The following is a 26,967-nucleotide window of genomic DNA, read 5'->3' as shown; positions in this document are numbered from 1 at the left end:
TTCTTTTAAAACATTAATATACTAACTATATTTTATATAACTGATAGTCATCACAAATCAAACTGTAAATTTGGGTTTCAGTTTCCTCAACTAATTTCAAACACTTTGTGGACTCAGAAGCAAGAGATGAAACACAGTTCAGTGTCCCTTGCTAATTTGCATATCATACTCAGCTTAACCTTTTTGCTGTTAAAATGTTTTGGATTTGTTTGGTGGGTTTTTGTTTGTTTGTTTGTTTTTTTTAAAGACTGCCATGCTGATATAACTGAAGATTCATCTAAATCTTCTTACCACCCTTACTAGCCAAGTCCTGCTTGCGATCACAATTAATGCAACTCATTAAAATCAAACTTTTCTGTCCCAAACTTGAGGAGCGCTTTGACAGCTCTGCTCAGCACTAGTGAGAGTTTCAACAGGAACACCACCAGGCAAGAGGGAACACTTCTGAAAAAAACCCCAAAATTATATTCTGGAAACTATACATTCTATGAAGTTATTTACTGATAATATTTCTCCTAGCTCCTTCCTTCCTCTCTCTTCCCTGCCCTCCCCTCCCCCCATCTCTTTTTCTCCTACAAATTCTTTATTCCCACTATTAACTGCTCTTGAGTAGAATTCCACACACTTAATAAAATCAACAAGGAACTTCCATGATATCAAACCAGAACTTTCTTAGCCTGCATTTCATCTATTAGCCCAAGTTAAACTAATTTACTTTTACTGATGTAACCATTCCCTATTTCAGTGCCTGCAGCTTTCTCATGATTAAAGCAATCTATCTCCATTTCACTTGAAACTTCATCAGATTATCAATGTGTATTTTAAATATTTGTTATAAACTTCATGATATGGAATTCTCATAGCCAAAAAGAGGAGGAAAACATCTGCTATCTAGTTCCATTACTGAAGCATCTACAATGGAATTCAATGTTCCATGACAATTTTCCTAATTCATATTGAGAGATATTATCCCACAATAATGATGAAACTCTTATTTCTAATTCAAATCTGCTTCTAAAATTAAAAGGGAAAAAAATCCCAAACAAAACAAACCAGCATTTCCTGCATCTCAGATTGCAAGTTTCTCCCACTTGCAAAGAAACTTCTCAGTAATATTCCACAGATCCACTAGCATTTATTTTCATAATGTACAGGTTTGTTGGTTTTTTCTTGTGGGTTTTTTTTTTTTTTTTGCTTCATTTATCTCATCCTAAAAACCATTAAATTTACATGTTATTGACTTTCTTATATACTAATCCTCAAATATTTGGAAGAAAATGTGACTAACGTTCTTGTGGCTCTATTTCATTTGTAAATCTTAAGCAGCAGTAGTAACATGTCAACATTTTTTTGTTTTAAACCACTTCACTTGCTTAACATTAACACTTTTTCTCTTTTATTACTTTTTAAAGATTGAGTCAAACTCTGAGTTGGACGATTTAATGAAAGTTTTTTTGAAACAGGCATGTTAAATTGCTTTAAAACTGCCATGCCAAAAGAAGTGAAAACTCATTTAATCTAAAAACACGTTACAATTTCAGCCTGCATCCCCTAGTGTTAAAACTTGAATATAAACTTTATATGGGAAACTGATACAAACTTAAGCATAGCAGGCATCATAACAATGTCATATAATTTAAATAATAATCTGCTTGGGTGCACTATTCATGTATTAAAATGACAGCTCAGTTTCAGCTTTTAGTACCTGATACAAACTGCAGAACACAATCATAAACTCCCCTTTCTATACCAATAACTTTATGATAGCAGACAGAATTCACATACATGAAAAATATTTTGGGAACAACTGTCATAGAAGAGTTTCGCAGGAAAAAGATTAAAATTTGCAAAACTGCATGTAAGTTCTTGAATTTAGCAAGCAATAGAAGACATTAAATTCTAATTTCCAATTAGTCTTTAATATATTCAGTATTACATTAGAAATACATAATCACAGCTTCCCACTTCCATAAAAGGCCCACCTTAAACCACAAACAAATTTAGAACAGCCCTTGTGGTGTGATTGTTATATTAAAAAAATGACTGAAAACTCAGTTTCAAAACAGACAAATCAGTGGGAATAAACCATATAATGACATTGGATGTTCTGAATACAACAGATGTTAGTTAACTTAGAAATAAAGGTTTCTGTAAAAATTTCAAGCACTTTTAAATGAAGTGCTTTTATTTGAACAGGTAAAAAGAATCTATCTGAGCAATCAGTGAATCACAAAATAAATTATTTATTAAAATTATATTTCACAAGAGAATTATCATTGCCATGTCTATATTGAGGATTAACATATAAATATGTATTTACATAATACAGTCATGCTAGAATATGTTACAATCAAAGCTGTTACAAAACGCTTCAGTTAACGTTTGCTAGGAAGACAAATGTTATAATGTTAACAGTAGAAGTTACTACACTTAGCTTTGTAAGCTTCGTGCACAAAATGCGCAAATTGAAGCACATACAGAAACCAACTACATAACCGCAGATACATGCTTTATTCTACATATTTACACAACTGCGTAGTATTTGTCATCCTGGCACAAAAATGGAAAAGTCATTGAAAGGCTTTCAACTAGTGAAACTACATTGCATGGCTGACTTTAGTTTAATCTTTATAGCGTCCATTTGGGAGTTTCCCCTCAATGCCATCAATTCCTGTTATATTAACACTGATGATTTCATGGACATTTTCGAAAGCCAATCAAATTAGTCTCTCAGTCACTGGTTCTGCAAATCCAAAATAACACAAGTCTTTTTTCCCTGAACCCCTTCATTCTGTGACGTACCATCAACATCATCTGCAGCTTCGCTCTCTTCTTCTTCTAGTATTTCAAAAGGAGTCAATACATCATAGAGAAATGAGAGAAAGCCATAAAACCAATCAGAGCTTTCCTCTGCTAAAATATTAAGGACTTCCTCAAGGGAATCAATATTTTCATTACTGCCATCTTTGGTCAGGCCTACACAAGAATAGAGGAAAGAGAGAGAGGGAAGGAAAAAAAAAAGAGACAGCAGTTAGGTGGAAAAAGGAAACTGTAAGAGGAGGATCTGTGAAAGACATCTCATGTCACAGACAGCAGTCGTTACAGGAATGCTAATTAGGAAATAGAAAGATGTTAAGAAAGTTGAATCTTTCCAAGTACAGACTATAATTTGGACAATAAACATGCACGATATTATGCCAACATCTTAAAAAAAAAAGGTGGCAGCTTTGCTTTCCCTTCTTCCTATTCCCAAACCCAAGTCCACTTATATTCAGTTTTCTTGCCATGGCATTTACCTTTAGACAAGTCCTTAAAAGTAATCCTCCAATAGTGAAAATCATCCAATTTGCTTTTTTTTTTTTTAAATAATCATCATGTTCAAATTTGAGAGCTTGCAACTGATAGCTGAAAATAACATTTAAAAGCAAACCGTATTTAAACAAACTCGCCACAGACATACTGTTAAGGATAACATTTATTCTACCATGCAGAATTTTGATTTTGCTTAGAAGTGAGGACTAATTGCTGGGGGGCTGTGGGGGTGGGGTTGGGGGGAGGGTTGTTTTGCAGTTTGTTTGCTTGTTTGGGGTTTTTAACATGTTTCTCAATCATTTTTTTCTATGATATGCATTCTAAATGATATAATTGATCCTCAGGAATTAATTCCAAACCTGAGGATATACAGAACACTAGATAAAAACAAATAAGTATCCAATATAAAGGACATAGGTATTGTTACACAGAAAATCTAAAGCAGGCTAATGACAGCTGAAGTAGAGATGGTCAGAGCAGTGAACAAAGAGCTCGTCACTTCTAAACTCTCTGATACCAGGAGTTGCTACCTTGGGCGACAAGACCCACTGATCTAATTGGTGTTTGCAAAATACAAATAAGGCATGATTAATGCTTTTCCCCCCTGCCCTGTTTTTTTCTAAAATCCACTGTTTTACAGTTATTACTAAATAATATTTCAGCTTTTCCATTCTAGGAAAAGTACAACAGAATGACCAAGCAATGACAAATGTCAATTATTGCCAAGCTTTAAAGCGAGAGAGGGAGGAATTTCCCCCACTTCTAACCAGAACAAACCTTCGTTTGTGTTGGAAAGAGAAGCAGAAAAGTGGGCTAAGGGTGAAGACAGATTGTTGAGACATAAAATTAAGTGAACATGTTGCACATGCAGACTACAAAGCAATATTAGGTGCAGGTTAATGAAACATTCAAGGTAGAGGAGTTCATGGCAGAGACATTTAACACATTTCAACATGTTTTTCTTACAGCACATAGTGAAAGTATCAATGATAATTCTGAGGAAACTTCCAAGTCCATGATGTTCCACATCCTTGTACCTGGATGTCCAGAACCTTTACTTGAGTGACCAGCCATTCTCTTTAATTTTTCACTGGATAGCCCCAAGGTTAAAAATGACAGATTGAATCCAGGAGGCAATCAAGGTATTATAAATATCCCTCTCCAACTTCTTCCATGGCTTAGTTCTATAAAAATTAAATTTTATAGACTTAACTTTATGCACGGTAGTCAGTTATTCTAATTTGTTTTCAAAATTTGGACCAAGCAAAATGTAAAGACATAAATCAAAGTAAGTATATTTACTGCAGAATATAATCTCAATTTAAAAATGGAAACCGGAATCTTAAAAAAAAAAAAAACCACCAAAATCACCCCCAACTAAGTTATAAACACAGAATTATAAATATTTGTATCATCCTATTCTGTCAGAATCTGGCATTAAAAAAAACCAAACACACCACAAATCAAAACAAAACACCCCTCACAAAAGACCCCAGGCTTTAGGTAGCATTTCTGTAAGCATGTAAAGAACCATCTAGATTTCCCTGTTCTTGCACTAAGTCAAGAATAAGACTCTTGGGCAACTATCTTTATAAAATATAACATGAAGCACCACAGCATATTTTCTTTGAAAACATTATGACACCAAAGGGAACCATAGAAACTGGAAGAATACATCATATAGTCTTTACCATAAAAAAAACACCAAAAAACAAGACTCCAAAACCTTTCTTTGCAACTCTTTACAAAAACTATCCAAGATAATGGCCTTTGAATCCAAGAGTAACAAAACCAAAGACACTTCAGCCTGAGTTACAGAAAGAAACATTTCATATATTTATCTTTTTTTCTTTCTTAGAAAGAGTTAAAATAAAAAAAATACTCCTCAAACTATTTTTGGTCTTCATTCATCCATATAATCTAGAAGAACTCCTTTTCAAAGTAAACATCAAGTACTGAAGAACACACATAAGCATGGTAAGAAGTGCCTGAAAATGGTGACAAAAATGGAACTGCCCAATCAGGCAGCCATACCATGCTAAATCAGTGACTCACAGGAAATAGACTTTTCTTGAAATAAAGTAGTTAAACATTACAATTTAAATCAAACAGTGATCAAGGGAGTCAAAATCTTTATCTATTCAACAGCATTACCACAACCAATGGGGTGGAGGGCTTGCCTACACTCATTTAACAAGACAAAACCTTTCTTCTCCTGCAAACATTTATGAGTATGAGCATATGCAAGCTTTTAATATTTGAAAGTGATACAGTAGAATGTGAGAAAAATAGAGAAGAGTATGAATCATACAAAAGCATTCTTTAACTCCTATTATCTCAACACAGATTTTCAGAACGTGCAATCTTTGTACGACTGCTTGCAAACATCTTTTTCTACTATAGGTCAACCAGGGGAAAAAAAAGTTGGTTTACAGAAGCTTAGATTCTACTGTTTTTGTTTGCTGATACACTAGGCTTCCCCCCCTCTGTTTTCTGCATAGCCAGACTACTCTGAACTAAATGCACAAGAACAATATATCGATGACTTTCCACAGCTGCTGTTCCAAAACTGTACTAACTACTGTAGCCATTTAAGTAGAATTTCTCAGGATATTGTTGCTTGTTAGAAAGGACTTAAGCATAAAAATGGCTCAGCTCCAAAAATTCTATTACAAAAGACATTGGTATTCCCTATATATGGATTTTTTGTAATACTACTGAAGTCACCGTTTCTCTGTACTGAGCTGAAGCAAGTACAGAGGTGTAACACTCCTCCTGAGAAGAATTACTTCTTTCAAAGAACAAAGTGAAGTGGACAAAAAGTGGGAAGAGAATTACTGTAACAACAGCCCTCAAAGGAGCAGATTAAGAAGCCTCCCTTCCCATTACCAAAAGGAATTCAGTAAAAAGAACCTCACCAATACCTGTGAAAAAAAATAAAAATCATCAAACCTCCTCTGATTTCAAAAAATAAAAAGAATAGACCCTATCATACCTTATATAGAGAAAAAATAGAAGAATTAACATTTAATTTTTATTTTGGTGTGTCCAGGTAGTACAGAAAACTACTAAGTTATCAGCTACCAAACCATTCTTTGAAATATAAAATAAACTCATGCTGTTAAAAGCATTTATCAAAATTAAATTAACTTAAAAATATATTTATCATTAATACGCAAATTAATTCTTGAAATTTGTAACAAGAACTAAATATTATGAAAGTGGACCACATTAAACAACTGTGCATGTCACAATTTCAATATACAGCAGTTTAGTAATAACTAAAGAACAGAAAAGAAAAAATATGACTTCCTAGCATTAAACATCAAACAGTAGTATCTTCTTTTTAAGTCGATATTAAATTAGCAGAGAAACCACTTGCTATTATGGTAGTCTGACCCAGCAAAAAATCCTAGAAAGTAACAAGTCTTCAAACACAGCATATTTACTAACAAAATCCTCACAAATAAAATATAAAAGTAGCTATGCATTCAATATTTAGAAAGTTACCCTAATGCAGTTGATTACAGGCTTACTATATGGTTTTGTTTACTACAAAGACTTAATTCTGGAAGACAAATTCCTCAAGAAAGAAATCTCATCTTCCAGTTTTTGCAACAATGAAATAATTTTAGTCTGCATAGTGGTGTTCATTTTTGAGCTCATATTAAATGTTAAATACAAACAAGCACAATTTACTGGGAACTTTAGTTAATATTATTTGCTAGTTATTAGAAAAAATATATTTTTATATTCCTAATTTTTATGTGATGTAACTTTTCAAAATTTACCATTTCCTTTGTACTGCAGAAAATATTCTTAAGCTTAAGTTAGATGAAATCATATTTCTAAGCAAGCATTCAAAAATAATAAAAATAACTTTTGATCTGTGACCTTTTAATGTCACATTTGAAGGCTAAGGTTTAAATATGTGATAAGACAAGCTTATAATAGAAACACTGTCATGTACTGGCAGAATTCCCAGCTATATCAAGTTGCATAAAACAGAGAAGTAACAACCCAGCAGCACGTTTCCGGCTACCACCTTGGCAATCTGAATCCAACTAATACAACCCACAAAAGATTGATATACACTTTCTATACACTACATAATAGACAGAGAAAAATTAGGATTATAACTATACAAAGTGTTATCTTATTCACCATTTATAATTAACACCCAATTTGTAGCTCTGAAGTCATTCAGAGCAGTGGAGATTCTTTGGAGTGCCTCTCACATTCACACCATTGCAAACTGGTTCAGCAATTTTGATTGCATGGGTTTTCTTTAAGGGATTAAACAAATGAACCCCCCCGAAAGACTTGCTTATTTCTGCAAACATAAGCGGAGGGAAATGACCTTATGATAAACTGTTTCTTATGGAGTATGAGTTTCAAATAGCAAGCATCCTAATATACTATTGATAACTTTGCCTAGTTTGAGACATTCCACTTTGCCCTTTTGTTTAACTTGCTAGGTTTGTGTGCTCAGAACAGGTTTACATTTGAACAAATCAAAGAAAAGTAAACTTTCTGACATCAGGTATGCAAGAAGTATCTACCCAGTGCTTGACTGTGAAGCTGAAGATGGTAGTGCTTTAACTGCTATAAGATGTAGGTAGAAGGGCACTATCACAAAGCATGTCTCGTGACTGAAATCTCTCTTTGAAGATACACGGTGAGCAGAAAGACATTCTCTCAAGCTACAAGGAACAGAAGCCTAAAACGAGCGTTTCAATGCAAAAGAAGAAAGATCCATGTCATGTAGGATTTTCTGAAGGGCAAAGAAAAAAAACTTGTGGAGCACTCAAGAACAGAGGAAAGGCAGTACAAAAATATGCTAAACAAATAGTCATCTAAGAAGTACAAAGGCCTTTTTTGGAAGTCATTTTAAAATGGACCTGGCTTAACATGTTAACATAAACAATGTTTTAACTCTTGAAGCACCTTAAGACCTGCAACTGATAAAGTTATTAAGAATAACAACCATCTTTCAATAGTCAACACAGCAGTATCAGTCAGCCACCTAACTTCAAAATCACGCTGTAAATAATTAAATGCTTTCCACTTACGTTGCTATATTAGGAGAAAAAGAACACAACTTGCTACAACAAGTTGCACACGCAATCCTACAAATTGCATTAAGAAAAAACCACACCACAATTAAATCCATTTAAGTTCTCCAATTAGGCAAAACCAGAAATATTGTTTTGACATTAAACAAAAATCAAACATGAATATGACAACTGAATTATATAGATTATTCCACCTGTTTTTGTACTTGCCTAGCAATACTTTAGCGTCTTCCACATCAAAATCTCCATCTCCATCAGCATCATATATCCCAAGCTTGCCTAGAAATGCAAAGTGGAAGAAGAGAGAATTAGGGTTTCGGCAGTTTGTTTCCAGCACAGTCTTTTCAATGTGCAATGGTTGACCGTCAATGCTAGGTTGTTATCATATTTTATTGGTTTTTTAAATGATTTAACTGCACTCTTAACCACATTTTAAATTTCCTGCAAAATATTACAAATATTTTAAGTTCCTTTCTGCATTTCCTAGACTTTGACTAAACACAAGTTAGTCTTTTTTTCCATACATTTGTTTTGGTGCTCACAGATTTAAAACTAATCTGTAATTATGTGATGTGCTTTACATGAATGTGTTTTTCTCAGAACAAAATTTAAGTTCACAAGGAACATTCAACATGTTTGAGAGAAAAGAAATAATAAACCAGGAATTAAATAATCACCATTTGTTTTCTGAATATATGCTTCTTGCCATTCTAAATTCTCAGAAAAAATAAGTATATAATTTTTAGTGCTAAGTCAATAGAAGGTAAGCAACCTACCTGCTGGACAAAGGAAAAACAGTCATAATTTTTATCAACAACTATATAACATTCACTGCAGACAAAAAAGTTGTCCATCCTTTTATAGGTGACTAATACATCAGACTTCTCACCTTTATTTTTGAAACTGCAGCTCTACCAGCACTAAGTATATGCAAAAGGAAAACCCAGTTTCTATTCAAAAAGAGGTTTTAGCATAGAATCCTGGTATCCAGGATTAGAAGCATCCTAGGATCACCGAGCTATCTAATTAGTTTTGATAAAGTTCAGCCATAACTTTTAATAGGATTGAAACTCTGCACACTGTTTGCAGAAGAACTCTTAAGTCCTTATAGTTTGACAGTTTATTATTACACTGGTCATTCTCTAAATGGAGGCAGAACTTGATTGTTGTTAAAATAAATGAAATACAGTACTTAGAAAGTTCAGACTTGGGTCTAGAATAGACAAAAATAAGGCCATCTGCATTGCACAGAAGGAATCAATTAGAAAGTATCTTTATCGGTTTATGGTTAAACATGGCAGACTGGTGGAATAAATGTAATTCTCTAGAAACAAAAAGAATTGTATCATCTTCAAAACCATGCAGAATGAAACAGATGAGAAATGACCGAGTTTCATGTTGTTGTAGAATAGTAATTCTCTAAACAATAAAAAAACATAAGTAAACCAAAATTCTTAGCCAAGGGACTGTAAAGCAAGCTTATTTCTCTAATATCCTACCTTGCAGAACCTCTGACAAGTTATAACGGAAATCCTTTGCTTTGGCTGCATGCATGGTAAAAATATAGAAACATTATTTGCATCACTAGACCCAATTAAGTTTCAAACCCGAAGTTTCTCTTAAAATCAGTCCAGATCAAAAAAGCATGGTACCAATAGATTTATAAAGCTTGTAAACCAGCAGTTGCAAAAGTGCTTGTTGGATCCTACAACATTAGGGACAATAGCTCTTTCCTATGGACATACACCTTGAAATTTGAGATATTGATTTTCACCCTTAGATATTATATTAACAATACTATCTTAACATTGTCATATTGAGATACAATTATCACTGTTATAAGCTTAACACTGAGGTCATTCAACAGCTCATTCATGAGAGGACAACCAGTCAGTTGTCCTGACTCTATAGGCAATACAGTCCATTACAGGAGTTTTAACATTAGCTGCACACCTTCAACCACTTCTGCAAGTTTCTGAAAGCTTAAATTGAAACAATTTAACTGAAACATATTTACCTGACATTTCAAATGAACTACAGTATACATGTTACAAAGAAATCCAGATCTATCCTTGGACATTTCTTCAAGTCTTTAATAAATGCAGTATTTTAATAACCTTTTTCAGTCTTATGAGAATCCCTTTTTAACATCATAATAGAGTTCAGCATTAAAATGTACTTTTTGAACTACGTTGTCTATTCTTACCATGTAGGTCATTTGCAAGCACTGCAGTAGTCAAATCAGCTATCTAGAAATTTAAAGTGGCCTCCCTTTAATGCATATCATAACAATTATTGCAAGCGTCTTAAGATTTAAAATTCTTACCTAGAACTTCTTCATAATCTACAAGTTCAAACCAGACAACTGCTACTGATGTCCAAACTCCCAGCAAAGCTATTACCATAAACCAGGTGAAAAATGAGCTTCCAGAGAGGCCTTCTTTCTTTCCATTCTTGCTTCCATGCTTAGTCTCTGTTAAAATAAGGCAAACAAGTAGGAAAAATGGATTTGCGTAAGAGTTAGAAAATTATGTTTGAGGATATAATTATACATCCTGTTTCTTATGACTACACAGAATACAGGACATTTGAGTTAAGGCTTTTTTATTTTTTAAGCTTCGCTGCTGTTACTTGCTTTTCATATCACTGTGAATTACAGTGAGAAGCTCGATGATTATCTAAGTAAAAGCCCTATAACCAAAGACCAAAACTCCACAAGTAATTTGTCTTAGCAACGCAGTTGGAAATCCCCCCTTTCCTCTCCTTTAGTGTATATTTATACAGAGCTTAACATTTTTTGAGATGCTTTGCATTTGTGCCAACAGTTCTCAGACTGCCACCAGAGGGCAATATGATCAGCAGAAACAGTTTGGACGAAAAGCGTTTCCTCTGAAGCAAGTTTCAAAGCCTGTTGAATTAGCTCACAGAATCAACATGAAAATTCAAATAACCTAAGAAGGCTCTAAAGTCTAAACCATGTTAAGGGTCAGACTCCAGGTTCAGACACTCTACTAACTAAAAATATCTTCCCTGTTGCTTGGAATGAAGCAGAGATTCACTACATGCTGAATACCTTTAGATTTCCAGTCCCATGAAACATACAACTGAAAGGAAGACACAGAGACTTAATGCAAATCACAGCTTCATTTATAACCGCACATATGGAAAGCAAGTGTATATAATAATACAGTAGTTATAAACAAACGACTGGGAAAAGACAGACCTCCACCTAGCATACGGGTAGGGGTTTTCAAATGGGCATCACTGCTAGAGAAGACAAATTGCTTGGTCCATTGCTTTAGGATCATTTTAGGGAAAGAGGGATACAAGTAGTAAAGAAATGTGTATCCAAAAAGATGCCTGTGGCATTTCTCCAAAGCTCAAGGCCTGCTCTTCTGCCTCCAGATACTATTGCTGCAAGGCTGGCACTTGGCCACAGTTTCACGTCTACCAGCTTATTCCACTTCATTCCCTTCTACGCACCAGCCTTTGCCCGTTCAGCCACACTCAGTCCTAGTCATTGAAGGAAAACTATTTCTTATGTATTATTAAATACTCGAGGAGCTTTGTCATTAATATTGTGATAATATAATGAGGTAGGGAGTTAACTTTATCATATTAATTGCAAGTAATGTTTGATGTATTTATCAACACTGATCAGAGACAAAAAATACTCTCAACAGCTGAATATCAACATGATTTTTTTTTAGAATAAAATGGAGTAGCTCTGAAAGATGAGTAATGAGATTGGTGACTGACTTCTCTGTAACAGATATTACATAGAAGTACTTTCAGACTCTGCTTGCCATCAGGCTCACAGCTGTAACAAACTAACCTTTTATTACATTCATTGTGCTATATACTGAGTTAAGACCAACAGAAAAATAACTGACATGTCAGCTCTTAGTCAGCTCAGCATTTTATTGAAAAAAAAAATTCTTTTATTAAGACTACTCTGTACAAAGATCAAATACCAACTATTCAGTTTCTTTTCTATACAAAACACTAGGCTAGCCTAACATCAGGCATGTATCCCTTTGCTACTGCACAGTACTCTGATTACATACATGCAAGGTCCATATACATATCTCATCATAACATCTCTCTTGCAGGGAAAGATGTACAGGTAGCCTGAAAACAGAGGCAAAGACAAGCAGCGTGTGCCAATACATTCAGAAATAGGATCAACTATATATGAGAAGTATTTAAAGTACTCTTGAGATGGAAAAGTTAATGTTCAGAAATAAACAATTACATTATGTAACAGCAGAACTTCACTACTCCTACGTTCCAGTGCACTCAGTGGAAACTTTGCATGTATTTAAAAATGAAACCTTAAGGCCAAAAGCATTTTAAATGATTCCAAGTTACAACTTTATTCTACAGCAAACTAGGTATTAGAAGAGGCAAACAGGAAAGAGAATCTTGCTGTATTTCACACTCATTTACCTTACTGTTTTCTACTGTTTACTGCTAGTTGCCTCTGAAGAAAGGGGTTTTACTTATTTGAAGGAAAGAACAACAAAATGAAAGAAAAGACAACTTAAGTAATCAAGCATAGCTGTTCATATTTTTTCCAGTCTAAAAGACTGTTTCATGCAAATCTCTCAAAAAAATTATGCTATAAAAATACCATTCACAACAGTCACAAAAGATACATTTTTATGCCGTGGCTTCCTATCTTATAGGCAAATTATTTTCAAAACCCTTGAAAAATTCTGCTAAGAATTCAACCATGGCAGCTTGACCAGGCAACACTTTAATATAAATGGAAGTTATGTAACATAAAATAACCTTACATGTAGGGTCAGAACAAAACATTGCAAGGACTGAGGCTGGCTCAGGGCTCATTCCAGACAGTTAATTCTCAATTCAAGCCCTTTCCCTGCAGATGCTGCCAGCCATGTCAGAAGTAGGTCACTTGCCATATCTGGTAAGCCTGTGCTTGCACTACCAGATGTCTTCATGCAGACATCAGAAAGTCTTAAAGTGTGCTCTATTCCCCAATGGCAAATCTTTAAAAGTCCTATACCTCACCCACCCCGCATTAAAAGTCACACCTAGATAAAAGTGTATGAAATCCTTTTACTTTAGCTTATGTTCAAGACATTTAGTAATTTCACATACTTCAAAACTAACTTTAAAATCAGGTATTTGAGGACAAAACAATGTCTCATGTTAATGTGTGCTCTACTCAACAAAAACTAAGTTACAATTAACCACCTGCCATAAACTCATGAAATACCTCTACTCCAGAGAACATTCAGTCAAAGAGAACAGAGGCAGCCTGTTAACACAGACTAGAACAGCAAACTGGCTAGAAAACACCAACATACCACAGTAAGCCAGTTATTTTGCTATTTACAAAATCAGACATAGCCGGTATTTGTGACTACGCATTTTCCATTTGTTCACAAAAAGGTTAGGATTATACCTGTGTCGTCAGCCATAACATTAGCGCTTGATTTCCACAGAGTGAGCGACTGCGTCGATGTCTCCAAAAAGGCAGAATAAGAAACGATTTATCCTCACTGTAGTCTTGCAACAGGAGCAAACAAGTTCCCTAAAGCCAGCTCAGCTGGAACCCGAAACCGGACCCAAGAGAAACCTCTCCTCCAAATCTATTTTTAGAGCAGTTATCCTCAGGAGCCAAACGCTTTTCAGAACTCATATGGCAATCTAGTTCTGACGACAATCAAATTCACTTACTCCTCCTAACAGAGCATCCTGGGTAGTTGATCCTTTCCCCTCCCCTTAATCCTCCAACATCAAACACAGCAGCGAATGAAACCGAGCACATTGTACTGAAGTATTTTTGCTGCAATGTATGCCTCAGTGCCTGAGCTCTAAGGACATTAAATCCACCAGCATAAGCTGAAACACAAGTCTGGACACAAAGCTTGCCCGCTTGCATTTGTTAAACTGGCCCTCGCCCGAGAAACTTTCTCCGTGTTGGCATCCCTCTACCAGGCTTCCCGAGTACCCTGTAGAGACTGCTTATTTGAAACTTCCTAGCTACTTTAAGAATAAAACACTACTAATTTCTGAACAGTGGGTTTGCATCTTCTAAAAGAGTTACTTGAAATCAACCACACACATTCTTGCCAAAGAATTTTCAGATCAGAACTGTTCCCCTGGTACACCTCATATTTGCTTCTAGCAGACCCAAAGGAGGATTTCTGATAGTTTTGCCAAATGAAAGCCTGTTTCCCTACTGTGCAATACACCACATACCATAAGGGTAAACCAGGCAAAATTTCTATTGTGTATTTGTTAAAAGTAGCAGAGGTGTTGATTTTGCTTTGTTGCCCTCCCTTTCCAGGAAGGACTAACACTAACTCATCTCAGTCACCCCTCCTTTCAATTCTGACAATACATACACTACCTGTACAATTTAAAGCTAACTCATATGATCAACGATCAACATAGTCTCTTCTTCTTAAGGACCAGAAAAGGAGGAAAACACCCCACTAATACACCATTCACGTTATTTACATCTTCAATTTTAGCAAACTTCTTTTGCCACTGCATTTCAAACAAAAGCCAGCTCCTTTTGGGTGGGAGGAAGACAGAAACAAACTCATGTGCCATTAGCAGCAACCCTAATAAAAACTTTAGGATCTAGCACTCTGCCCTTCTTCCCCCATGCTTCTTTAAATAGCATAGCCATCAGGTAGATGGAGTGAACAGTAGAATGTTACAGCTGCTTTGAAAAACAACACATACCTCCTGTGGTTTTAACATCCCACAGCTAATTCCCAAATGCAATTCCCAATAGCTCAAGGGAGAAAAAAGTGAGAAATAACACCCAACTAGGTTTGTGACTTTTCAAATGGATATGAAGGAACTACAGGTAGTTGATTCTCTAACTAGTGTATCTTTTAGCTATTTTTAAAGCCATTTGAATAAATCAAACAGAACAGATGCTTTAAGAAAGACCTCCTGACTAGTACATTTCAGCAACTTTTGTGATACACAAGCAATTTAGAGCAAGACAGGAGAATTTAAATAAAGGGTAAAAGTCACCAAATATACCGGGAAATCAACAGCTTAGTAAGGGAAACAATTGTCTATGCAATTATATGTAGTCTACTGCATTTAAACCCTACATTGTTTTGACAGGCACTAGATGAGGCAATTTGTTGCAACTTCACTTAGGCTGCACCTGCATTTGCAGATACAAGATCTTACTACAAGCGAATTCATTGAGCATACAACTGGTGCTGAGAACCTGAATTCCATATTATACATATTTTGGGGGGATGGCTCCAAACTAGATCTGCAACTGCTTATAGGCATTCAGCCAGGTAAGCATACCTTTCCATTTCACTCAAACCAAACTAAATATATTCAGGGACAACAGCACAACAAATAAAAGGAAAATGGAGACACTCAAGAAATTAATTTCAAATGTACACTCCCAATCTGAACGAACACATTTATTCTGACCTTTAACCAAGTACCCACACCCTAATCTTGTGTCCTTTAAAAATCAGGTGATTGCAAGAACACGTATTCCAAAAAAATGCCACATATCCTCCTGAAAGGGGAGGCTACAGCTAATGGAGAAACACTTCAGACTCAGCAAAAGGAAGATCGACCAAAAGGACGATGAACCGAAAGGGCCACAAACCTGATTGTACACCCCATACACAGCATACATTAACGCACATCTTGAAAATTACAGCTTGCACGTGTATCTCTGAATGCTATAGTTCAAAATATCAAACAACATAATTTTGGTTAGCTTTGTGAAAGACACAGGTTAATTTGAATAGATATTTATTGAAAATACAATTCAAGATTGGGATAGCTAAGTCAACAGTACAGACTTCTTGAGAGGTCTCCTACTGTGTTCAAATGCTGTGACTACAAGTTTGTTGATTCCTTTTTGAAGCAACTCAAATTGCTTCATTAACACTCAAAATTATTCTTCACCTCACTTGTATAACTGTTTCAAATTTTAAAACTATTTTCAAGTTAGTTTTTCTACAACTATGCACTCCATGCTATTTCAGTTAATTTTAGAAAAGCATAATTGGCAAACAAGACTAGCAGCATTAATTCCACCTGTAGATCACTACCAAAGTGCAAGCAAAGAAGCTTAGAGGGGAAAAAAAAAGAGTCAACTACGAACACAAAAATAAAGGCAGGCTTCAAAGCATCAGCCTAAGCTTTTGTAATGTGCATAATTATATTTTCCACAAAGGTGCATTAGCAAGTAATATGGAAGCAATTATGGATTATCACGTGAAGAGAAGGGTGCACATCAGCAGGCAGGTTACTAGAAATTAGAAAAACACAGTAAAAGGAAAAACAACAAAACACTAATCTCGGAGAAATATCTAAAAATAGCATCTCAGAAGTAAAACTTATCCATCAGCTAGATCATAGGGAGACTTTGGAACAACTTCATTTTAAAAGCAAAATGCAGAGTGATAAAACACAGATATGGGAAAGAAGTAAAAAAATAAGATGAGTTACAACAGAACCATCCTACCACCAAAAGAGATGAACTAGTGGTCGTGCAAAGACAGAAAACAACCCCTCTTACAGGAGCATGGCCTACTACTCCTTGACATTTCTGACAAATTATCTTTTCCAATATGATCACCAATGGCTTGCAACAGTTCTATTCTCAGTAATAAAACTGCAGTTAATTTTTTAAAACATTTTTACACAAAGGTTTTTTGGGTGGGCTCAGTAACAAGTATTTTGAATAAAATATCTATTAAAGAGAAGATTACTTGTTCTCTGTTGATATTATTTTCCCCCTGCCTATTAAAATACAAACTTCCCCCCACCGCTACTGTGACACAGGTCATATATATGTGTGTGTATATATACACACTTTTTGTGATATGTATTTTAAAATCTAGACTCAATAAGCATCTGTGTTGAACTGTTCCATTCTGAGAAGCCCATGCACCATAACGATTACAAGTGCTATCCTGACACAAAACAGATTTTCATTTTTAATTTTCATTCAGTGTACCAAAGGTGGAATAACACACTTTTAATAGACAAATCTGAGCTTTTGATGTGCTTTTACAAACTCTATTTTATTTTGCAAGGGAAACAGGGCTACTGTTTTCTCTCTGTTTACTTTACAGATAGAACAGAGATTTTGGTATCACTTATAAAATATTCCAACCTTAAATTTTCACAAATATCCATACTCAGAAATTTTTGTTTGTTTTACAAACAGTCATGACAGCAGGGTCTTTAGAGATAAGATCTAAAGTTTAAGGTAAAGGTTTACTTTTAATAAATTCAATATAAATTATTTGATATCTACCTTTTGGTATCTAAGAAATCTTCTTCAGCATTGCAACCTGAATGGAAATTAGAGGGGAAGAAAAAGTGGCTTTTTATTATTATTCTCATTAAAAACTAGATCTCTGCTCTGCACTTTATATAATCCAGTCTACATGGTTATAACGATACTTGTGCACACTATCAAAGGACTTTAAAAAACTAAATCAGAAACTTACTAGTTAGGAACAGGGGAATGGATGGAAGAGCTGTAAATCCAAAGGAAATAAAGACCAGAAATTAAAGTTGAAATAATAAATTAACCAAATGAAAGGCAAGTTTGGATCTTTTCCTTATTCCACATATAATCAATCCTCACATAAATCTTTAAGGTCCTTAATTTCAATCCCTACAAAATTTCTCATAGTAAAGCATCCTACTATACAATGAAAGAACAACATAAATTCTGAAAACAAGAGCAAAGTCATAAATTCAGGATTCAACAACTAAGCAGGCTGATCATGGAGATGCTGAAGGTGGTCAACTAGAGAGAGGAATAAAATAATAATAATAAAAAAGAGATGCATCACAAAATACTTTAAAAAACTCTAGGCTCATAAGTGTCCTGCTGAACTTCCTTAGTGAAAGGAAGCTCCTCCCTTCAACAGATGAAGCAATTCCATTGAACCATCTCCTGGAATTCAGCATTTAATCAGGATGTGAAAGATCAGATTCAGTTCTCTCCACTGAGGAACAGCGTTTGAATTTCTTTGGAGGTCTAAAACACATTTTTAAGTACACCCGTGGGTATGAGAACAGAACCATTGTAGCCCTTCACAACAAAGTTGTTTATTCGGCTGTTTATTTGTGCACAGTCAAATCTTAAATGACCACAACAGCAATTTGTAAGAGAGGAGCTCTGAAGAACAGAGACTAAAGCTCAGTTTTTCCCCTTCTTTCTGGGTAAGAAAGGGGACTCCACACATAACTAGCTTATTGTCATGCTCACTGTCAGCAGGCTGAATCTGTTTCACATTGGATTGGAACAGTTTCAACAACAAGAATTTAAAATATACACTCTCACTCCTGTTCAAGTATATCCCATAAACAGCAGCTGCAATGCTGAAAGTCAACCAAACTTTTTCTTCTTCAAGAAGAAAAATGGAATTAAATCTTTGTTCTCCTCTATCCCGGGTGAGAGCTCCAATTACCAAAGTATTGCACAGAAGTAAGAAACCACTCTTCCAGCTCTGTTCTACACAAAATCAGATCTGCAATCCTATTAACCGAAAATATGCTTCAAGTAAAATACATACATGTAGGTTTTTTCCTTTTTTCTATTCAGTATACAAAGAGAGATTGTCAATAAAGTCAGCCCATTTCTGAACATAAGCTGTTACAGTACTGTTAAGTATTTTTAAGCCTATAGATACCTTACTGGTTCACAGGAAGCACCACAATATTTAGAAGAGTTTTTTAGTCACAAGCTAAAGTGATTTGTTACTAAGTGAGAATTAATTATTCTTCAGAAAAAAACCCAACACAATACAAGAATAAGATTATCATCTGGCTAACTGATAGCAAGTATCATTCCCAGAGTTTATTATTATTATGTAGTTACATTTATTCTGACTAAAAATAGTAAACAAATTCCAGTTGCTTTCCATTTAAATGATTCTTCTGACATACATACACAGCAAAAAAAAAATCAGAAAATTTATTCAGAAAAAAATCTATTCATAAAAGAAACATCTTAAGAATGACTAGCTTTATTGATTTTTTTAAGTTTTTCTCTGTAAGAGAAAAACAGTCACAGATTAAAGACAAAAAGAAACTTATTGAGAAATTCCGTCCTAGGAGGCTGCACAGTTTTGTAAGACTTGTCAAAGGCACTTTATCTAAACACAGCACAACAGTGAATTCTACATGCAATGCTAGCTCTGCACTTTTCAGTGAGGTTTGGAGACCAGCTGTTTGCCTCCGTAAGAGCTGCTGCTGTTAACAACTTTCCTCTGGAGTTCTGTTTATCTAAGCATAACTAGTGAAGTCAGAGGAGGTAAAAAGGACTAGAGAGATGTATGTTAATAAGAGAAAATCCTGAACCTGCACCTGCTTCTTTTCTAAATATGCTAGAAAGATTATCACTTTCAAAAGCTAGTCAAATTTTGTCCAAGCCACGTTTAGGGTTTTTCTTTTTGTTATTCAGATGAACAGTTTTTTGAATAGCTCTTCAATTAGGATTTATCACAAGGAAAAAATACACACAGATGTGCACACAGCTAAAATGACAATAATGACACTGCTTACAACTTTAAATATATTCCTGTTGATAGTCAGTATTCATTATAAAATTCTTTAATGTGTTATTTAATGCATCCATCACATACTATTTGAATCATCTGGGTTACTTTTTTTAAAAAAAAAAAAAGCCAGAAAACTTTTTCCTCCACAAACTTAAAGATAGTAGAATAACAGGCTTAGAAAGTTAGTACTTCAGGAAAAAAGTCCTATAAAGACAGAACAAAAGTATTTTGTGTTATCTATTTACCTAATCTAAATAGATTTGTACAGAAAAGTAAACCTTCCTACACTCTGATATTTTTCACAAACCCTTTAGTCATTTTCAAGTTTTGTTTTTATGTGTATACAAAACCAAAATAGAATTAATGTCCAAAATTGAATATAGAACTTGCACTTTATAAACTTACTTGACTCAAGCATAGTTTTTGTACCCTTTCTACTCTCTCCCCTCTTTCAAGCCACCACATAAAACTCTAACTTTTTCTTGGATTGATGTTTAAGATGTCATTCAAGGTTAAGACTACAAGCTCATAAAGAAATTTTAGTTTGTCTCCTGCTACAGGATCAACATATCTACATCAGCTATAACACAGATGAGGAGACAAAATTAATTCTGATTTTAACTGTGCAGATGACAAAGATCTTTAACAGCTGCTATTCTGATTAACCAGCTCTGTCCCACAGAGCATTTAGAATAAGAAGTTTTAAAATTATACAATCTACCTATGTTGTATTTGAATGACAATGTACCTGGTAGTCCTACATAATTACTAGGTTAATTAAATATTTGGTTGTATTTAGGCCAGGGCAGAGTTCAGGAAAGGTAAGTGTGGAGAGGAAATACAAGAAATATTTAAGCCCCGAACATGCAAATTCTGCTGGTGGTGACCTTTAAAAAGTTTTATTACATAATGTTGAAAATCCTCATCCCAGTATATAGCATGCTAGTATTAATTTTAGGGTATTTTTCCCTTGTTCCATTTTCCTATCCTGTAATGTGGGTCACATCAATTTGTTTTAGCAACAAGTCCCAATTAATCCACAAAGCAAAGAAAACAGATGAGGTAGTTTTAGTTCTTTCAATTTTTCCCATGGTTTGAAGGAGTTTCAAATAGAAGCAAATGAAACTTTAGTTGCCACGGAAGTACCTACAATTCTACTATTCATGTGTTTCTGCTCATAGAAAAAAGAACTTTTTAAAATTCTTTACTCAATGCCTAAAATTTATCAAAGTTTCAAGTCTGATACTAAGTCAATTTAATTAAGTGCTAGCTCAGAGAGATGCTATGCATCCGCAATTCCTACAGAGTTAAAACGAGTTTGTACGTGTCTCATACCTATGCTCATTACATTCTTGGATATATAGTTTTTTAAAATATATTGTTAGGAGATCTGTCGCAAAAGTATTGCTCTTTTCACACCTTTCTTGCTACAAACAATATGGCTGTGGTCTCCAGTTACTATGGAACGAAATAGTTCCACAGTTACAAACTGCTATTTGAGCTATTCTTTAATAATACTAAAAAATCACCTTACACACTACTGTAAAAAGCAAGAAAACAAGATATGTTACATTAGTAATTAGTTGTTGATTATAATTTAAGCAAAACCTTGGGAAATAAAATTGTAAAACAAGAAAACTGCTACTCAGCTATTAAATACTTTATTAAAAAAGTCTTCAAACAAACAACTTGGTAGCATTTGTTACACTCGGTAAGTGCATGCATGGTAATCGTGCAACTATATATGAAGGAGAGACTAAAATTTGTTTCATTTAAAAAGTTCTAACAAAGCTGAACCACACACACTACAGTCTGTTCAAACTCAGCATACGCTTATCTGCATACTTCATTTCCAGTGTGTTCACAGATACATAATAGAGTTAAGATTTCCACTTCAAAGCATAGCTCAAAACTCTTCCATGCAAAAAGCTAGTCCGTAGGATGCAGTTAGGAAAAAGATTGCTGCAGGCTATCACACAGATTACCAGTCTGTCATCTTCACCAGGAAAGAATCGCTTGGGGTAAATCAGAGTTTCACTGCTCAAGTTCTCTACAATGAAGAATTCAACATAAGAATTAGCACAGGAACACTTTTTGCATGTTTCAAAGTGACTCAGAAACATCCAGCTGAAAATGAACTTTTTTTCTTTTTGTACAGATGATCAGCAAAGGAGTTTTCAGTTTAAAGAAACAGCAATTTTGAAATCTCACCTCTTTGTGCACTCTTAGAAGTAATCTCACCACACACACCTTTAACTGCTAGTAAATTTTGTTGTCTTTACGAAGCCCTTAAATATCCAGCCATTACATTAGTATATCCAACCATTCACCTTGTATGTTCACACCATGGCTCCATGATGACATGATCAAACATAAAACTCTAGATTAAACTTCACCCTCTCCTGATGCCCAAGCCACTCATTGTCATCTCTTCCCTTTTACCCAAATGACTTTCTATTAAGCTATGCACTGAGCTAGTCTGGGGAAAAAAAGAAAAGAGTAAATTTTTGGCTTATCAGTTCCCTGGTGTGGTTCACCCAGCACCTGCAAAAGTACTAATTCAGGTACAGGGAAGGCTAACTGAAAAGAGGAAGACTGCAGAGCAACCTCAGACTACATGAAGCTGACTGCAGACCTATAGCATTGAACTGTAAAAAGATTTAACTCCTTAATCCCCCAATATGATATACATCCCAGGAGTCTAAACCTAGACTAGCTACTACCTCTGATGGGGAATTTTCAGGTCCATTCTTAGAGTAATCGCCCAAAAATAATCTCAGGGAGACAGAAAGTCAGAGTATATTAGTGATCATTTAGGTTATCCACTTAGCATTTTAAACAAGCTCTATTGCCAAAAGGCTACGAAAAAGGTTACCTCTCTTAAGGACCATTTAAACTCTTAAACTGCTCAAAAGTATATGAACATGGACATCCTTACAGATGTCAAGTGCAAGGCTCCTCTGTATTTGAAGCGCCATGAACAATACCTTTTGGCCCGCAGTGACTTCCTGCATACAGGTAAAGTACGTTAGGCAACACAGAGTAGGCCCAAGGTTTCAGCCCACACTGGATCAAAAGGAGGAGAACTTTCCTTGATGTCTTTATCACGTGGTAGCATCTCAAGAATCAGGGAGAGGAATCTCCCAGTGCTCCAGAATTCTTAAGGAAAAAAAGTACTGATAGAGGGAAAGTATCAGGCCCTCTTTGTTTTTATGCTAATCCTGCTACACTTAGGTATCAATCTTAAAACCTGAAATAATGCTTTCTTGAGAAAAAGCAGAGAGAAGAAATCCAAATACCAGACAATATGGAAAAACAAGTCATGAAAGCATATACTGTGTCCAAATTGATTGTTTTTCATTGCAGAGTGACCTTGGCAGTCAGTTACCATACCTTTCAACAGCTAATAGCATACAGAATGTTTCATACAGACAGACCCAAGAGATGACAGGGTTGTCTTTTTAGGATTTAGAGCTCATTTAACTCCAGTTCTCGACAAATGAAGAGGTATATCAAGCACTCACTATTCCAATGCAAATCTCATGTATGCAGAGGAATACCTGTGTTAACAATTTTAAGAATGCTATTTACATCATTTTCATGTAATCAGAGATAAGAAAACTGACTTGAAGAGTTACTGCCTCAGATTTTGTACTGGACATTTAAAAAAAAGGAAAAAAAGAAAAAACGTGTGGGACACTACACCAACAAAACCAGTAATTTCACTGATGGCACTGCTGCAACATACCATGTAAGTTACAGATGTTTGGATCATTACTGTTGCTTTCATTAGTTAATTTGACAGATTATTTTACAATATGTTAAAATGTTTTCCAGAAAGGCCACCCTGAATAAGACACAAGGCAGACAGATGAATCACAAAGAGGTGGCTGTCTTCATTTTCATGGTTTTGCTATTTGTATTAGCCCATGTTTTAGGGCTTCTTGAAGATTTAGAGAAGAAACATACACACACGCAGAGCTGTTATTTAGATACTTTGTCACTGACATGAGTAATTCATACTTTAAAAGCTACAGTTAGCTATTAGATACCAGGTACACAAATGCTATTAAAATTCAGAGATCTAGGATTAGTCTCACAAGTCATAATCAACTTTCCTAGTTAAATCCATCTTGTTCTGAATACAGAGGCATGCTTTTTACCAGTCTGTGCCAAACTGTTTAAAAAATAGTAATATTTGGCACTAGTGGTAAAAATTCAAGATCTTTGACTAGCTGTAAGCAACTAAATTAGGCAATAGGATAAGCTCAGTGAAGAAATCACTGCAACATTTCCAAAACAGCATATAAAGATTCCACCAGTGAGACACAGACAAAGAATTTCTCATTTGCCTGCAATGGTCATATAGCAACTCTAACACAGTAATAGCTCTCCATTGTATACTCCTGAATACCAAAGCCGTTACAAGAAAACATTCTAAGGTTTAGTTTAAATAGCCAAATCAAAGCACTGAGCAGCACACTAATTGAATTCAAGAGAATACAGCAAACACTAGGACTTAGGACTTGGACAAACCAGTCAAAACATTTGTTAAGCCCCACAGAGCATCCCAAATTTACATTTCACTTATGACCTCCAACACCTTAATACCCTTCTTCCTAAGGATTACACTTAAAATGAAGAAGGAAATGATGAACAGATTGTAACACAAAAAAAATCAGATGATACACTACACAATTGTAAAGTCAAGAGCATAAAGCAAGCATGCTGGACAGTAGTTCAGATCAGAAATTAGAGAGAGAATTTTTAGGTAGATGGAAGCATCACATATACATAGAATCCATAGTGTAAGTAAAGGAGATGTTATACCACAGCACAGCTGGGTAGCTGAGAGACACCAGAGAAGGCACAGGCAATCCCACTTAAAGCATTGGAAGCAGTGATGTGAAAGTCAACGTTCCCAGGAGCTAACAAAAGAGCAGGAAAAAAGTGACCTCTTTAGCTAATGAACTTTCTTTGCTTAGGCAAATTAAAAAGCTAATGGAGAGCCTTACCCAGAGAAAGTACATTGTAAAGTAGTCTTTACAATAGAGGTGAGATGAAATGTAAAGATTCATGGAAACTAACAGGCACAACAATTGTTCTAGAAGTGATACTGTTAACTAAAAAAGAATTGATACAAGCACAAAATTGCATTTGGATAAGGACATCAGGTCAACTTGAATACATACCAAATAAAACAAATTTAAGGAAAACTGAAAAGCCAGAAATTAAAGGATTATATTAAGGGACTTTAGAAGGTCCAAGAGATGAGTAAAAGGAGTTAAAAGCTTGGCAATACATTTGCATTTGGATATATAAGGAAACTAGATGGTTAAAACAGGAAAAAGTGAAATCGAACATCTTCTGCAGTCTTGCAGAGAAAAGTAGGGGATGTCGGAAGACAATCTCAACCATCATTATGGAGATTAAAGAAAATTTATCAAAGCAACAGCAGAGTACTTTGAGTTCAATCTGTGTGACAATGACACAACCTCAGAACTAGCAGAGTTAGGATTTATTTTTCTTTTAATATAAAATGCAATTGTCCATAGATACAGACAATACCTTGTGTCAGAAATGCGGTTTTTGTATACTGCCTAGCTTAGTTGAGAACTACTCTCCCACTTGTAGTTAGAAATACAAAAAGAGACAGCAATTATTGCACAACTATATGATCAGTGAGAATTACATTTAAGTAATTCTTATGCTTAGGTACTGTAAGACAAAAGACACCCACACAGCAACATGACGGTAGATGCCTTATCATCAGCACTCTTACTTCTACAAGTAAGCGTAGCTTACAAAGTAATGCATATTTTTTGAGCCACCTGTATTTCAAAAGTAGCTGGGCTGCTGATCCTCACTCTTACTGGAAAGCTTCTCCACAGCTGCCTGCTAATGCCCAAGACATTTCCAAATTTGCTGTCTCATGAAATTTGAGGGAGTTAATTCATGACCAGGTGACATGCATTTGTTCCTGTACCAAAACTGTCTCTCACCTAATGAGGCTTTAAGTAATATTCCAGCAAGTATCTATTACTTTATCTAGCTGTTTAAAAATTATTTTCTTCCTTTTGAGAGGCCACAGTTTTTACAGTGGATTCTGTAGGCTACTGACAGGGAGCCAAACTTTCCAGTAAAGATAATAACAAACACGTTTTCCTCTCTAAGTATCCCCAGACTATCAAATTGTGACCTGGTTTTCGCTTCTGTATTCCAAACAAAGTCATTGGCATATTCATACAATTCTATAAATGTCACTTTCAAAGAAGCGTCCATCAGTAGCAGTACAAAGCTTAAATACAAAGATTTTTTTTTTTTTTTAAAATCAGGACTGAGTTGACAGCTTCTAGTACATGACTTTTGAAAGTAAAAGGTAGCGTTCTATTTCTAAAAAAATATTTAGTTCCACTTCTGACATTTCAATGAATCTGAAAACACCTATGTAAACACTACAGCTAGAACTATTTCAGACTTGATCTATTTGTAAGATTACTGTCAATATTTCCTGATGCAGAAACCTAAAACCCAATTACTACATTCAGATGCAGGTATTGTCTTCAGCACACAGATTTTTAGATGTGCTGTCAACTTCAGTGGTTTCAGAGCTATGAGCAATGCCTTGGCAAGTAACCACGTCCTCTCCCATGAACTGCTGGAAAGTGAATACTACAACATTATCAAGAGCTGCCTCAAACTTGAGGTTTCCATACTTCACGGTCTCAATTACTAGCCATCTCAAAATTATTTCCTCATCTCATTTTCACATCCCTCAACTGTGGAAGGCTTACTGGCTGCTGCGAGGACTCTGTTCCTCTAGCTGTTCCTTTATTCACACAGGAGTAATCATCCATTACCTCCTTCTGCAGCTGCAACTATGAAAACAGCATAAGCTTCATGCTGTAATTTCTACATTTGTCCAAAGGATTCTAACTAGGAGTTGCTGAAACTAATAAAACATTTGTCTAAATTTAAGCAGTTACATCTTAGGAGAGTGCCTAACACATTACTCATACTGC

At 35.1% G+C, this 26,967-nt stretch overlaps 1 protein-coding gene across 15 annotated transcripts in view; it reads right to left on the bottom strand.

Moving 5' to 3' along the window:
- ASPH (aspartate beta-hydroxylase) overlaps nt 1-26,967 on the bottom strand; it is a 116,978-nt gene that overhangs the window by 88,003 nt on the left and 2,008 nt on the right. For 5 of the 15 annotated variants that reach the window (XM_054818629.1, XM_054818634.1, XM_054818628.1 and 2 more), the window contains exons 2-4: nt 10,714-10,860; nt 9,887-9,931; nt 8,598-8,666 (exon numbers count right to left, since the gene is read on the bottom strand). In XM_054818629.1, coding sequence (XP_054674604.1) covers nt 8,598-8,666; nt 9,887-9,931; nt 10,714-10,860 — 261 coding nt within the window. Of the gene's footprint in view, nt 1-120; nt 2,977-8,597; nt 8,667-9,886; nt 9,932-10,713; nt 10,861-13,821; nt 14,124-17,685; nt 17,723-21,930; nt 21,996-26,967 lie in introns of those variants that run through there. The other 10 variants (XM_054818632.1, XM_054818635.1, XM_054818639.1 and 7 more) reach the window with 9 other exon arrangements.

The sequence above is a fragment of the Grus americana genome, chromosome 2 (assembly GCF_028858705.1).
Source record: "Grus americana isolate bGruAme1 chromosome 2, bGruAme1.mat, whole genome shotgun sequence".
NCBI classification, from domain to species: Eukaryota; Metazoa; Chordata; class Aves; order Gruiformes; family Gruidae; genus Grus; species Grus americana.
The sequence above is the reverse complement of the archived record's forward strand: the minus strand, read 5'-3'. Positions and strand labels throughout refer to the sequence as shown.